The following is a 16,041-nucleotide window of genomic DNA, read 5'->3' on the forward strand; positions in this document are numbered from 1 at the left end:
TGAGGCCCCTCTTCCACCCATGACCCTTGTCTATGCTTATGGCACTCCACATTGGAAACCAGATTGAAACCACGCAAGCACGGGGAGAACACGCAGACTCCCACAGACACTGGCCAAATCCATAGCTCAGCAATTGTCTGCAGCTTCAAGGAAAGGGAACAAGGATTGATGACCTGGCCACAGACACAAATGGGTCAGACTTGTGGCTAACATTCCTGCAGTTGTGAAAGGATATAGAGAACACAGTTACTTATGATAAATAATGTCAACACTTGGGCTATGTTGTCCCTGGTGCAATTTACAGATATCCACATTATATCACTATACACCGTTCTAAGTTCAAACTCTATGCAACTGGGCAAAATGAACAAGGGGAAGTTGAGGTCAGGATACATCCTAAACACTCAGATGGAACGGAACAATAAAGAAGTTGGGAAAGATCAGTTTTTGTAGCTGTTCAAAGAGGAATGAGATTGAAAAAGAAAATGATGGTTTAGGAATGGACATGACAATATTGTTTATTAAGGTGATGAATTCATAAGGAACTTGCGTAGTATTTATGGGATCACATATGGGATATAGAAATACGGTTACATAATAAAGGAGAGATGATGGTAATATCCATTTAATGCACATCATTTCAGGTAAAGAACATTAATATGCAGCTATGCAGGTCAACCTAGATGATTGCTAATAGGTGCTGTAACATTCTGGGTAAGGGCTGGAGTATCAATGCTGTGGATGGCCACTACAGAGAGAGGGAATGGCATCACATGGTGTTGATATTACAAGCAAGGAGACATCATCATGCCTGGAGATCCAAAGAACAAAGAACAAAACAGCACAGGAAACAGGCCCTTCGGCCCAACAAGCCTGCGCCACCATTTTAACATTATGACTGCCCTCCTCTACCTATGACCTTCATCTATGCCTATTGGGGAAGATTGAGGGAAGACTAATTTAGGGATAATTTGTTACAACAATCAGCCTAAGAGCATGTTTTTGGGGTGTGGGAGGAAACCAGAGCACCCGGAGAAAACCCACGCAAGCACGGGGAGAATGTGCAAACTCCCGCAGACACTGGCCAAATCCATGTATCTGCACAGCAAACAGTGATAGTCACTGAGCTGTCGTGTTGCCTGTCAGATGGTCCAGTTTAAGCGTACACTAATGACGTGAAGCACTAGGCAACTCTCGAAGCAACATCCAAGAGCAGCCCTCGCATGAGCCACCGCGTGTATGCCCCTTGTTGGTCAACAAGGTGGACCGAATCACCTGTGAAGTAAAACCAATACTTCAAGGTGGAAGAGACATAATGGACATCATCGTGCCTGGAGAATGGATGGGATTTTATAATTTCGCTCATCCTGAAACTGTAATATCCTGCCCGAGGTCAAAGAGATCTTTCTATGGTCCGCCCATGCCTGCTCCAATTCCCATGGCAGGTGGAGCGGTAAAATCCCAACCAATGGGCAGCAGATAAAACTGACTTGCAGGTAAATGACAGATGGTGGGAGTGGGAAAGGGCGGCTGGAAAACCAAGGTTCTGTTTTCAGTGTTGCAGTCAGTTTGGGAAGATAATGATCAGAGAGAGGCCCCTGCCTGTGCTTCACTGTGGCAGGTTTACTAAGCGGCAAAATACAGGACCTAAAACCTTCCAACATTGGCGCAAAACCATGCTGTCTAGTATCAAATCAGATAAATAGACATCCTATCCACCAGTGTACTGCTGGATGGACTGTACTCACGTTGTGATTATGTCTCTGTATCACCTCCAGGAAAAGCGTGGGCCTGTCTTGGACAGGTTTGGTGAAGATCTGCAGCAGATAGCCTTTATCATCAAAATCCACAAGAATCTTGAGTTCCTGTTACATACACACAATGAACAGTTCTCATTATAGACACCCTCTCTCATCAGTAACTATTTATCATACTAGGGACTAAAGGAAATTAAACTAACTATTGCAGACACAGTGCTCTGTATGGCAGCTCCCAATGGCAGACCCAGTCCACTTCGAGCGTGTAATGTTAATATTCATCTGGCACACTGTGATTGGAAAACAAGATCGACAGAGCAGCCCATCATAGTTTCCTATAGGTAACAGTGCCAGCCTTCAGGCATCCACTGGGGAACCGGAGGAGCTGGAGCAGCCATGCCATCTTACAAAAAAGAAAATGCTGGAAAATCTCAGCAAGCCTGGCAGCATCTGTGGAGAGAGTAAGAGTTAACAGGCAGAATTTTCCCAAAATTGCACAGAGTGCTGGATCAGGTGAGAAAAGTAGTGGGAGACTCGCTGGTTTCACAGCTGCTTTTTCACCAGGTCAAACTGCAATTTTATTGTGCTGGCGAGGGTCACCAGCAAAGCTAACCTAGCAATGGCAGGTGCCCTGCCATGAATCTTACCACCTGGGGCTGTACTCACCTCTGACCACCCCCCACTTCCCCCCGGTGTTTTCGAAAGCCAGTAATGGTTCCCGCTGGTGTGACATGATGTCAGCGGCAGGGGTGGGGGTGGAGCATTCAATAGTCCTTTCTCAGCATGGTCCTAATTACATTGCCGACTAGGAGTGGTGGTGAGATAGATGTCAAACTGAGATCTGGCTGCCACATATCCTGTTACAGCCCTCTCGCCAGAGTTAACGGCATGTGGACCCTGAGAATCTCACCTAACATCTCAGATGTGTGTGTCTCTTCACTCAACGCCATTTCTCTCTCGATTTAAATGCCCCGTGTTAGTTTGGGATAGTCACCGGGTGGAGCTGTTCTTTCCTGTCCCACAACGATGAACAGTAACTTACTTACTGGATCTTTGTTTGCCAAACCACCAGCTGATACTCGTTCTCTGCCCAGCATTCTGTAAATGTCATCAGGCTCCACGCCACCCCATTTATTTCTAAATGTGCTGACCATGTGACTCAGGCAGGCAATCTGACCACTCGGCAGTCGGCCTGAGGGGGCTGGGCTGGTCACCGTGATGACCGTTTCTGGTCCAAAATGACTCCGTTAAAGCGAGCCAAAATCCCTCAGAATCTACCCCTGGTGTCTGTGACCTACTGAATGAGGCATTTTCATTCCATCTCCTTTCTCAATAATATTTCCCAATAACCTGATATCTGGACAAGTTAACCTTTGGAAGTTGTGGTGTGGGTGGAGTGACCATTGCTTAGTCAGCCTGTTGCTCCACTTTTTGGGACAATGATGGGTCTGTGCATTTGGAAATACGGGTTAGGTTGAAGGGTTTCCTCTCATTTTAAGAAATGCTCCAAAGGACATTTTTTACTGACATGAAGTGGTCGCAGCAACTTGGAGCACGTGGTTGACAATTTGTTGCAGTCTCAGGGTTAGAGACAGAAGTTCAGCCTCTGACAGGTGTCAAAGAAACAGCTGGACTTTTCCACAGATAGACAGTCTATACTGGCAGGATTGTTGACTCTACAATGCATAAGTTCTTTAGCATTGCATTACAATTCCAGGCACGAATTCAGCAATGGCATGTGGCCCAGGAAGCTTCAAATATACAGGAGTTTATGTTTTTTATTTCTTTGTGAACTTTGAGGGAACACAAAGGCTCATTTTGTGCCACTATGGTGGAAATCAATAAAATGAAACATTTGAAAACCAATGTTTGTCAAAGCGTGACTGAAGGTTTGGTAGAAATTAACATCATACATGGATTTGCTCAAAAGCAAAGTAGTCCAGCAAGTGCCCAAAAAAATTTAAACGCTGGAACAGAGACTCTTCCTACCCAACACCATTAGCACTTTGACCTGCTGGAAGGGGATGGTGGTCTTTTATTGGAGGCTGTGGTGTTGTTTCTTTCAAATACCAACTTGCCTTTGAGAACAGGTATGGACACCCACACCCACTCCCCCCATACCCCCTGAGGATTGTACAAGCATCATCAGTGCACATGTCCAACTTCCTCTTTGTGAAACCTAATGCCAGTTTTGATGTTTCCTCATTGTTGGGACTTGCCTGTTGAATTATTGGGCTGTGCAGTAGATTTAGTCTCTGCCCTATGGGGTCACTTCAGACGTACCTGTAACTTCTTCAAGTCCTCTTTCACCTTGATCTTTGCAGTCTTTAATTTTTCTTTCAGCTGCTCGTAGTAGGAATCTGGAGCCATCAGGAACTCCAGCCCTCGACTTTTTAAACTTGTGATCTACCAACAGATGGGAACGGTTTTCAGTGCTAGTTATAACCACAGCTCTCTGCTCTCGATAATTAGAAATGCCACCGAAACTTGAGGATGTTACAAAATCACTGCATCATAACACTGATCTAGGAGAGGGTAGGAGAGAGTCACACAATACAAGTGATGATGGGCACTGGGAGACAGACACAGTATCAGCCCCTTTTAAAGCAACCTAAGGAAATGGCACGGGGGGGCAGGCAAATTATCACTTGCTCTTCATATAATCAACGATTTGAAAAGATAATTCAATAGGCATTAAGGGGCTACGGGTATAGAGTAGGGGGAATGGCATTGACTGGATAGCTCAAAAGGGAAACAGCATGGCGTAAACAGGCTGAATGGCCTTCATGATCACAGGGAAAAAAGGTGTCTTGCACCAAATGCAAGTAGCACCAGATATTCCTGCAACTGTTCTCTCTCAGAGTCTCTGTCCTTAATTTAGATTTAAAGTACAGCAGAGAAATGGGAGGGGCTCCGGGGGTTGGGGAAGAGCTTGGGGGATGGAAGGGGCTCAAGGGGATGGGAGGGGTTCAGAGGGATGGGGGGGTTCAGGGGCATGGGGGAAATGCTTGGGAGGAAGAAGGACAGGGGCTCTGGGGGATGGGGAGGGGCTGAGGGGGATGGGGAGCAGTTCAGGGGGATGGTGAGGGGCTCAGGGGAGGGGGAGAGGGAGGGCTGGGGGATGGGGAGGAGATGGGCAGCTTGGGAGAATGGCAAGGGTCTTGGGGAGATGGGGAGGAGCTCGGGGGATGGGGAGGGGATGGAAGGGGTTCAGAGGGATGGGGAGGGGCTCGGGGGGATGGGGAGGGGTACAGGAGGAACAGGGAGGGGCTCGGGGGGATGGTGAGGGGATGGGAGGGGCTCAGGGGGGTGGGGAGGGGCTCAGGGGGATGAGGATGGGAAAACTCGGCAGTGAGAGGGGCTCAGGGAGATGTGGATGGGAAGACTCGGCAGTGAGAGGGGCTCAGGGGAACGGGAGGGGGCTCAGGGGAACGGGAGGGGGCTCAGGGGGGTGGAGGGGGGGCTCAGGAAGAATGGGAAGTTCAGCAGAATGGGTGTTGTTTTAGTTGCTGCCAGCAGGGAGCAGAGTGTTTGCTTAGGGATTTGTCAAAAGCTTGCACACAGTGTAAAGGCGCCACCTGCTGGTGTAGGTGGGGTACTACACAGTGAAGACAAGAATCAGAATCTTGTTCCATTTGTTTATCAACCTGTCCCAGCGAAGACAATCATTACCTCCACTGTCTGAATGGTCCACTCTCTACAACAGGGAAGAGACATTAGGAGGACTTAGCTCTTGCCTCTGCATTCTGAAGAATTCAGGATTGAAATAAATTGTATGCTTTAGTTTTTCTTAAAGTTGTTAAATGACTGATACTGCAATTGTAGCAGTCGGGAATGGGAAAAAAACAAGGTAGCACTTAATGGGAGGCCCCTGTCTGGCAACAATAGACCAAGTGTTAATATTGAGTGAAATATAGAATGAAGTCCATCATAAAGCCAATCATTGATGTTCCAGTACAAAGGTTCATTGGATCCATCTTCACTTTGGAGCTGCTCTCAGGAAAAACTGTCTGCCATTAAATACATGTTGTCTCTATTTGCCTCGACATATAAATGATACAAAGCACAGTGGAATGATTACGTTGGGAATGCATTGGATGAATTGAGGGCAAAGGAGGAAATATAATCGTTTGACTCACAGACTGAATGATATCAGAAGTATTCAGAGCAATGTGCTGAACTCCAGGACCCCCATAGAAATCCACAAACTCCTAAGTGAATAAAGGATAGAAAATTAGAGAAATCATTCAACCATGAGGCCCTCCCAATTCAAACAATGTGGTGGAATGTCAGTGCCAGGCAGTGAAGCCCTTGCATCAAGTCACAGTGCCATCCCTCACCATCCCAACCCCACTCTATATAATAGACACTGCCATCCCTTACCACTCTCTATATAATAGACACTACCATCCCTCACCACACTCTATACAATAGATACTGCCATCCCTCGCCACACTCTGTATAATAGACACTACCATCCCTCACCACACTCCATAAAATACACATTGCCATCCCTTACCACACTCTATACAATAGACACTGCCATATCTACCACATCCTACATATGAGACATTGCCATCCCTCACCACATACTAGAGAATAGACACTGCTAGCCCTAACCACACTCTACATAATAGATACAACCATTCCTTACCACACTCCGCATAATAGTCACTGCCACCCCTTACCACACTCTATATAATAGACACTGTCATCCCTTACCACACTCTATATAATAGACACTGTCATCCCTTACCACACTCTATATAATAGACACTGCCACCCCTTACCACACTCTATATAATAGACACTGTCATCCCTTACCACACTCTATATAATAGACACTGCCATCCCTTACCACACTCTATATAATAGACACTGTCATCCTTCACCACATTCTATATAATAGACACTGCCACCCCTTACCACACTCTATATAATAGACACTGCCATCCCTTACCACATTCTGTATAATAGACACTGCCACCCCTTACCACACTCTATATAATAGATACTGTCATCCCTTACCACACTCTATATAATACACTGCCATCCCTTACCACACTCTATATAATAGACACTGTCATCCCTTACCACACTCTATATAATAGACACTGCCACCCCTTACCACACTCTATATAATAGACACTGTCATCCCTTACCACACTCTATATAATAGACACTGCCATCCCTTACCACACTCTATATAATAGACACTGTCATCCTTTACCACATTCTATATAATAGACACTGCCACCCCTTACCACACTCTATATAATAGACACTGCCATCCCTTACCACACTCTATATAATAGACACTGTCATCCCTTACCACACTCTATATAATAGACACTGCCAGCCCTTACCACGCTCTATATAATAGACACTGCCACCCCTTATCACACTCTATATAATAGACACTGCCATCCTGTGCCACACTCTATATAAGACACTGCCATCCCTTACCACACTCCTTATAACATTCACAGCCATCCCTTACCACACTCTATATAATAAACACTGCCATCCCTTACCACACTATATAATAGACACTGCCATCAGATATTGCTGCTAGTTCATGTGTGTCAGAGACTGAATTGCTGACAAAGCAGCCACGGATGTTCTCACCTGGATTTGGGATTTTCTCTTCCCTGCCGCTGGCTCATTGATGGGCATTTTGATGGTCTCTTCATAGTTGGTCACAACTATGGACCGCAAGGAGCTGAAAGTCGTATGGATCTGTTTGTCATCCACTGACCAGTACCGATGAAACATCAGACACTTCTGGTACCTGAGAAAATGATCAGAGTTTATTTTACAGAGTTACAGTCACTTTTTAACTACAAGGTGCAATATTACCACTGCAGGGAACAGTACTGAATGAAAGAACAAAACCTTTGGTCTCTAAGCATCCCTAAGATCTCGTGTTTGCAAAGGATCCAGCTTACACAGGGTCTCCTTCTGATCTGTAACAATATATTGTTTTCTCTTTGTTTTCTGGTTCTGTCGTGCCATGTACATGTGTGGATTTGCTGAGTATACAGGATTATACACTGATTGAGGACATTTTTACAAGACCACAATGTGAACTCCATTACCCACCTTGTCCTCCCTTGCTGTGTGGGCTCTGAACCCCAAACTGTGTTGCCCTCATCCATCATGTTTTTTGAACTAATTTATCGGATGTGGGTGTCGCTGGCTGGGTCAGCATTTATTGTAAGAAGTCTCACAACACCAGGTTAAAGTCCAACAGGTTTATTTGGTAGCAAACGCCACAAGTGGGCTTTGCTACCAAATAAACCTGTTGGATTTTAACCTGGTGTTGTGAGACTTCTTACTGTGTTTACCCCAGTCCAACGCCGGTATCTCCACATCATGACCAGTATTTATTGCCCATCCATAAGTGCTCTTGAACTGAATGGCTTGCTAGGCTATTTCAGAGGGCACTTAAGAGTCAACCATATTGCTGTGGGTCTGAAGTCACATATAGGCCAGACCTGGTAAAGAAAGCAGATTTCGTTCCCCACTAAGTATTAATGAACCAGGTGGGTTTTGAAGACAATTGACAATGATTTTATGGTCTTTCAATTCCATATTTCAATTCAAATTTCACCATTTGCCAGGGTAGGATTCAAACCCGGGTCCCCAGAGCATTTCACTGAATCTCTGGATTACTCGTCCTGTGACAATATCGTTATGTCCCTGGGATTTTCAAACCGTTCATGGGGATTCAAGATTAAGATGGCCTGTTTTGTCTTCACTACATCTCGACTGCACCAGTCTCGCCATATGGTGTTCACACATCCGCTTTCAATGCAAATGGTCTGCCAGGAAAATATTGGGAAGATTGAAGCCATTGTCTTAGGCAGTGACACACGCTGTGTGCCCCTGGCCACCACCAATTCCATTGTCCTCTTTCATCACTGTCTCCAGTTCATAACCTGGTACATTCCGCACCACCTCCCCTCCTATTTTCTGTACAGTTCATGACTGTTTTTTCAGCTACTCAGCTCCTAAATGTTGGCATTAAACCTAACTCTCCTATTTTTAAAACTAACATCAAAGCCTACCTCTTTGACCAGGTTTTCGATCATTTCCTTCCCACCTTCCCCTATAAACCTGTAAAGTGGCACATACTTTTCTGCCTTACAAGTTACATTAATGCAATTTGTCATTGTTGGTGGTGTTACCCTGAGTTGCATGTCTAGAGCACCCCATGCTCACAACAACGGGACCATGTTCCAAATCACCTTTCCCTGCATGGGGTCAGCATTCATTCCTGATTACATGAGATAAAACAACAGATGCAGTTTGCTGTTATGTAAGAGAATGGCTCATACCATTCCACCACGGGCACCATCTCATCATCTGGCTGGTTCCCCACAATGTGGTCAATTACTTTCAGATTCACAGGGGGCCTGGGACAGAGAAACAAATATCAGAGCAATACAGCAACAATCAAGACAATAATCATTTCACAAAATGCACAGAGTGTGATTACACATTAGTGCCTCATCTGAGTCTATGACATATATGTACCATCCCTGAATATGGTATTCACAACACTTAACTGCACTCATCACTGTGTGTTACAATATTCCTGCAAATGAGGCACTGACTGTCATAATGGTCCTGAACAAAACATTAGTAACCACAGTGCAATGTCAGCTGTGGTAATCCCCTCTGACTTTGGCTTCACCTCACACTCTGCTCCAATCATACTGCATTGTATATACACATTGAGAAGAAGCGAGGGGGAGGTGGCGTCATGTTTCCAGCTTTAAGTTCTAACATAATGCAGCACAGAAAATTTGGACACATGTTGGTATCAACTATTGGAAGTGCAATAGTTGATTTATTCAAAATCCTAAGGCCAATTACATTGCAGGATTCAGATAATTCCGGTTCTGGATGTGTGGATAAAGGATATTCGACTGTAGCAGAAACAAAACCTTCGACATGCTGAGTAAGGGTCATGTGCTCATCAGAGGAAATGTGAGAGCATCTCTTACAGATTGCTGGAGTCTCATTTTACTGATGCCCCAACCCTTTCATTGTCCTTTAAAACCTCCCAAAGGTATTGATTCACTCACAGTGCGGGAAGAGATGGATCCCTGAAGAGAGGTTCCTTGTATCCTGGCAGAAATTTGCCATGGTAAGGCCCCAGAAACTCCACAAATGTGTGTGTTGTGTCCCCATACTGAAAGTAAGAGCAAAGGAAAAGCTGTTAAACACAATGTATCGTCCATGATGTTTGGATTGAGAGACCTTGTGAAGGTGGATTGAATGGAAATCATCAATGTTGAAAACAAGATGTAGGTAGAAAGATAAAAAAAATCAGAAAGTAATGATGAGATTGCATAAAACCTGTGGACTTTAAGAGGTGTATATTGAGGTTCACCCTGAGCAGTTCTATGATACAGAACCTTGGCTGCTCTATGGGCTGCTCTCAGGGACACCAAGACAAACATCAACTGCTGCTGAAGGATCATCAACTCAGTGAAAGATGCTTTTTGGTCTGCTTGTCAATCTTCCAGTGCAAAGATTTGTCCTTGACCAGGTTTTACAGGCTGGCACATTCCAAAGTCCCAGACTACATGTTGAGGGATGCACTCAGGCTTGGCCCAGCTGGACCATGTGCTTAACCCTAACTGTATGTAACTGTATTGAAGCACCTCAGAGTGCAACATAACCAATGTATACAGTTAGAACAGAACTGTACTCCCTATAATTAAAATATCAAAATGGATCCATAGAACCCCTCTCAGTGCAGAAAGAGACCATTCAGCCCATCGAGTCTGCTGCGACTCTCCAAAACAACATTTTACCCAGGCCCAAAGCCCTGCCCTATCTCTGTAACCCAACCCATTTTACCATGGCCAATCCATCTAACCTGCACATTATTAAAAACCAAAGGGCAATTTAACACAACCAATCCACTTAACCCACACATCTTTGAATCATAGAGCGCTACAGCGCAGAAAGAGGCCCTTCGGCCCATCAAGTCTGCACTGACTATAATCCCACCCAGGCCCCACCCTATATTCCCGCACATTTACCCACTAATCCCTCTAACCTACGCATCCCAGGACACTAAGGGGCAATTTTAGCATGGCCAATCAACCTAACCCGCACATCTTTGGACTGTGGGAGGACACGAGGAGAACGTACAAACTCCACATAGACAGTGACCCAAGCTGGGAATCGAACCCAGGTCCCTGGATCTGTGAAGCAGCAGTGCTAACCACTGTGCTACTGTGCCATCCTTTAGGCTGTGGGAGGAAACTGGAGCATGGGAGCTATGGAGGAAACGCACACAAACATGGAGAGAACGTGCAAACTCCACACAGTCATCGAAGGCCAGAATAGAACTGGGTTCCTGACACTGTGAAGTAGCAGTCCTAACCACTGTGCCATTATGCCAACCTTTACTGAATTATTGAATTGAAGCACCTCAGAGTGCATCTTCATCTCTGAAGAAAATGTGAATATCTTTGCACTTTCCTGCTATAGCAAATTGAAATGTTTTTTAATGCCCCTTTCAGATATTTTATAAATAAAGTACATTTTTGCCAAAAAAAGTGCACAGTGCGAAGTGATGATTCCTCTGTTACCTAGACAGTGAGCGTCAGCTGAATATTTGAGTGCCGTTAGCTCCACATGTCCACACAGTTCCGAAAGGGAGTCACTTGACAGTCATGTGAATGGGAGCATTGCTTGTTTTAATTACCCCCCCTCCCTATCCCAGCACCATTGGGTCAGTCTAATAGCAGGAGCTTGAGTATGTGCTTACTGAAGTATTAGTTTTGGAGGGATGACCAAGAATTTCCTGCAATACTCACGGTTTTTACAACAGCATACTTCACTTTGCCATAGTTATCCTCCTCAGTCCACGGCTCTTTCACAATGATGGCTCCATGCTCCCTTGCTTTCTGCCAATAGAGGTCAACCATCAGCATCAGCCTCATTCCCTCTCCACTCAGTCAATCTAACACCAATCAGTATCAAAAATAATTCAGGTTAAAGAACCCTAATGAAACGGAACAGATAAATGTTGGGATTGAGTCACCTCAACAATTAAAAGTTGTAAAGCACAGCGTTCAAGAGAAGGATAATGAGAGAGTCGAAGACAATCATAGAGAGTGAGTTCTGAATGTTGACATCCCTTTCGGACGCTGACAGACTTGCTGTACAATTCCAACAATTTCTGTTTTATTTTAATATCAGGATTTGCAAGTTTGCTCTTTACAGATGATTCCCAATCTAAATGTTCGGGTAATTTCAGTTCTGACAGCAGTCTCTGATTTACCAGAACATGTTGGAACTCTACCAAGGCCCAGTTACAACATACTTGATAGAAAGGGGGAGGGCAGCCCTGTAACCATCTCGAGGTATACATAGCATTGTCATTGCGCACTCAGTAAACTGCAGATAATGGGACCTGGGTTTGGTGAAATAATTGTGATTGTCCGTTTTAGATAATTTCTCAGATCTCCAGTGAAGTCACTCTCATGCTCAAGGCATCATCTTGGGCCACAACACAACTGGACAAAGGGATAACTTGCTGCTAAAATGTTAGAGTCTCCTAGCTAACAGTAACTTATCAAATGGCAATGGTCTAAAACAGTTCACCATCACTACCTTCTCCTCAGTACAGTAACGCCCAAGAATTATAGAATTCTACAGTGCAAAAAGCAGCCATTCGGCCCATCAAGTTCAGTATCAACCACAATCCCATCCAAACCCTATCCCCATAACCCTATGCATTTACCCTAGCCAGACCCCCAGACACTAGGATCAATTTAGCATGACCAATCCACCCAACCTGCACATCTTTGGGCTGTGGGAGGAAACCGGAGCACCCAGAGAAAACCCACGCAGACACGGGGAGACTGTGCATATTCCACACAGACAGTGACCCTGGGCCGGAATTGAACCCAGGTCTCTGGCGCTGTGAGGCAGCAGTGTTAACCACTGTGCCACTGTGTCTCCCCTGAACCAACACTTTTATGCAATTCTGGAACCAACAACAATGAACTAACTAACTAGTGAAACAAAATAGCCACTTTTTCTCATGATTCAATTAGATTAAACACTAAGGTGCAGATCTTTGCTTCTGGATTGGGTGCTCAGAGACGGGAGAATTCCTTGCTCTCCAAACGTGAACTTTAAAAGAGGTCTTGTGCAGGTCAGATATTTGACCTGGGGGAGTGCAGGCTAGATTAAAAGTTGGGCCCCTGGCCCCTGACCGAATGCAGAGACTGCTGCATATAGAGGAGGCTGGGCAGAAGGCCTTCTTCTATTCTATGTCACTGTATGAATTACATTTTCACAAATAATTTTAAAAATTGTTCTCACATCCCCATACGCTCCCCATGCTCCATCATGCCCACCAATGCCACCTCATGCCCCCATTCATGCCTATATCCCATCATATCCCATATTCCCTTCATATCCCCATGGCCCTTAATAGTCCCCATGTCAACTTATCACCTACTCATGTGAATCTATGCTTCCATTCTTTGCCCTTATCTTTTCTAACCTAGTATCCTTTGACAGTTCTTTGACAGTACACACAAAATACTAATGTGCCTCTTCTTTGCCCAGACTGTGATTTATCTGAGGAATCTATTCCTGGCCCTTGTCTTCTATAAGCTACCTCTTAAAAATATCCATTGTCTCAAGTCAACTTTCACATAACTGTTCATGATACCTAGTTCTACCTCTCCACCGCTGAACTCAACTGTTTGTTGACTGTTTCTGTACTGTCAGACTGCTGGTCTGAAACCAAATCTCGAATGTGTCATAACTTCCTCCAAGTTAACTCTGGAAAGACTGAAGCCATTGCCTTCAGTCTGCATCAAACTCTTTCCCCCTGTCACTGACTCCATCCCTCCGCTGGCCAACATCTTGAGGTTAAAGCAAATTCACAACTGTTCCATCCTGTTCAACCTTAGGCTTCAACTTCCCACGTCACCTCTATCACCAAGATCGCTTATTTCCAATTTCACAACATTACTCATCTCTGTCCCATCTGGGCTCTCTGTCACTAAAGCTTTTGTGCATGTTTATAGAATAAATTACAATAACATTCACCTTTCCATCCTATACCCTCCATATATCCTAGCTTGTACAAAACTCGGAAGATTGTATCATGGCCACACTAAGTTGTATTCACCCAGAACCTTTACTCTTATTGACTTACACTAGCTCTCCATTCTCTAACTTCATTATAACCCCCACAAGGCCCATGGGGAATCACTGATTGATCTCCATATAGGGCTCATTGAGTATAAGTTCCACTGGTAACAGGCAGTGGCCAACCCAGCTGGAACTCATTACTTGAACCTTTTAGAAGGCAGGCCCAGGACTGGGCCTGCTGGACTGTAGTCCCAGGCAGGGACGAGCGTACGTACGCCATGTAATGGTTTTATTTTGCATTCTGTGAATAAATGGTGTTCCTTTCCAGTTGGACTTCTTAAGTTATTACATTCATGTTCACCTTTATGTCCTCATAAGTCTCACCACCCAGTCTGCTAAAATCGCCTCCAACCTTTTATCCTATCCAAGAAGCTCCACTCCTCTGTTTCTGGTCTCTATACTTTAGTTTTTCCAATTGCTCTCTCCACCCTCCTCACTGCCCAGAACCTTAAGCAACTTGCATCTTACACTCTAGAACAGCCTCCCAGAAAGCTCTCTGGTTCTCTCTCCACCTTCTAAAATCTTATCAAAACCCATCTCTTCAGTCAAGTTTTCTGTCATCTCACTCAATGTTTGCCCCCCGCCTGAGTTAAATTACAAGTATTTAGAAAATGTTTTGGGACATTTCTTTAAGTTAAGGGCATTAAATAAATGCAAGTTTTTGCAAAGTATTAGCCCTCACAATAATGATAGCAGCAGGAGAATCCTCCAGGTTCAGAGTTCTTGATGATCCAGGATATGCTTTTCCCACAGGAAGGGTAAAGTGTTTCCAACAAACCAGCACAGAGTCCTTCCCGATACCTTCAACTGGAAAATGGTTTATGGCACCAGGAAGGATTGAATTAAAATACGGACAGACACTGACCTCGAGCTGCATAGCAAAAGGAGTGCACGCCTAGAAAATCTGCAGCACCGGAGGTGGCCATTTGGCCCATTATATTTGTGCTGGCCAAAGAAAGAGCTATCTAATCTGACCCAGGTTTCCAGAACAAAAAACAGAAAATACTGGAAAATCTCAGCAGGTCTGACAGCCTCGTCATCCAGACTCGAAACATTGGCTCTATTCTCTCTCTATAGATGCTGTCTGGTCTGCTAAGTTTTTCCCAGCATTTTCTGTTTTTGTTTCAGATTCCAGCATCCGCAGTGTTTTGCTTCCAACTTTCCAGCTCCTGATCCATCGCCCTGTAGGTTACTGTGCTTCAAATGCATAGTCAACACTACAAACAGCAGCTGTTTAAAGAAGGGTTGGGAAATATCTGGTGTGGGGATGATGAACTCAGATTCTGCAATGTCTCAGACAAAGTGAATCATTAACTCAGACTGACTAGGAGAGCAGCACGTCACGGAGGACCTGCTGGTGATGGAAGCTTGGCAAATGATACTTAGCCAAGTCTCCAAGTGCAACAGAAGGGGAGTTCTTAAAACAATGTTGTGCGCTTGACAACACGGATACAGAAAGGGAAACAATTCAACATGTACTCACTGTTCTTTTAAAGGAACACCCTTTACTTTCCTTTAATCATCAACCAGCCCTGAATTCATAGAATCAAGTTCAATCCTGAATGGGTAGACACTGTTTCCCAGAAAAATCCATCATGTTCCCCAACCATCCCACCCTGCCCCCCCCACCCCAAATTCATCTGCTAGAACCCAAAGAGAATGCTCCCCCCTCCCGCAATGGATGAAATGGACGTGGGCCTTTCTGACCGTGTTCTTCAGTTCCTACCTGCACCAGGGCGTTGCAGTCTTCCACTTGGAATGCGATATCCTTCACACCATCACCGTGCTTCCCTAAATGTTCGGTCATTTCTAAAGCAGACACACAACTTGTCAGAACACAGCTTGGGGAAGAAGGAGGATAACTAACATAGTCAGGAGGTACAGTCAAAGACCAAACATCCCAGACATGGAGAGGGCGACACAGAAATGAATTGGATAGTCCAAATACAAAGCCAGCAATGCAGACACAGAGTTAATAGTATCACTCATAGAATCATTGAATAGAACGGGTAGAGCAGTTACAGCACAGTAGGAGACCACTTAGAGACAACTGTGCTCACTCTCTGCAAGAGCAACTCACTAG

At 44.8% G+C, this 16,041-nt stretch overlaps 1 protein-coding gene across 1 annotated transcript in view; it reads right to left on the reverse strand.

The window, feature by feature from the left end:
* Positions 1 to 1,679: 1,679 nt before the first annotated feature.
* LOC145340276 (4-hydroxyphenylpyruvate dioxygenase-like) overlaps positions 1,680 to 16,041 on the reverse strand; it is a 50,198-nt gene continuing 35,836 nt past the window's right edge. The window contains exons 6-13 of the mRNA XM_080184722.1: positions 15,685 to 15,767; positions 11,600 to 11,689; positions 9,851 to 9,957; positions 9,098 to 9,175; positions 7,386 to 7,548; positions 5,897 to 5,968; positions 4,041 to 4,163; positions 1,680 to 1,865 (exon numbers count right to left, since the gene is read on the reverse strand). Of these exons, the coding sequence (XP_080040848.1) occupies positions 1,695 to 1,865; positions 4,041 to 4,163; positions 5,897 to 5,968; positions 7,386 to 7,548; positions 9,098 to 9,175; positions 9,851 to 9,957; positions 11,600 to 11,689; positions 15,685 to 15,767 (887 nt within the window). The 3' untranslated portion in view covers positions 1,680 to 1,694. The remainder of the gene's footprint in view (positions 1,866 to 4,040; positions 4,164 to 5,896; positions 5,969 to 7,385; positions 7,549 to 9,097; positions 9,176 to 9,850; positions 9,958 to 11,599; positions 11,690 to 15,684; positions 15,768 to 16,041) is intronic.

Source organism: Carcharhinus amblyrhynchos, unplaced genomic scaffold (genome assembly GCF_965287045.1).
Source record: "Carcharhinus amblyrhynchos unplaced genomic scaffold, sCarAmb.v2.hapA scaffold_895, whole genome shotgun sequence".
In the NCBI taxonomy this organism is placed as follows: Eukaryota; Metazoa; Chordata; class Chondrichthyes; order Carcharhiniformes; family Carcharhinidae; genus Carcharhinus; species Carcharhinus amblyrhynchos.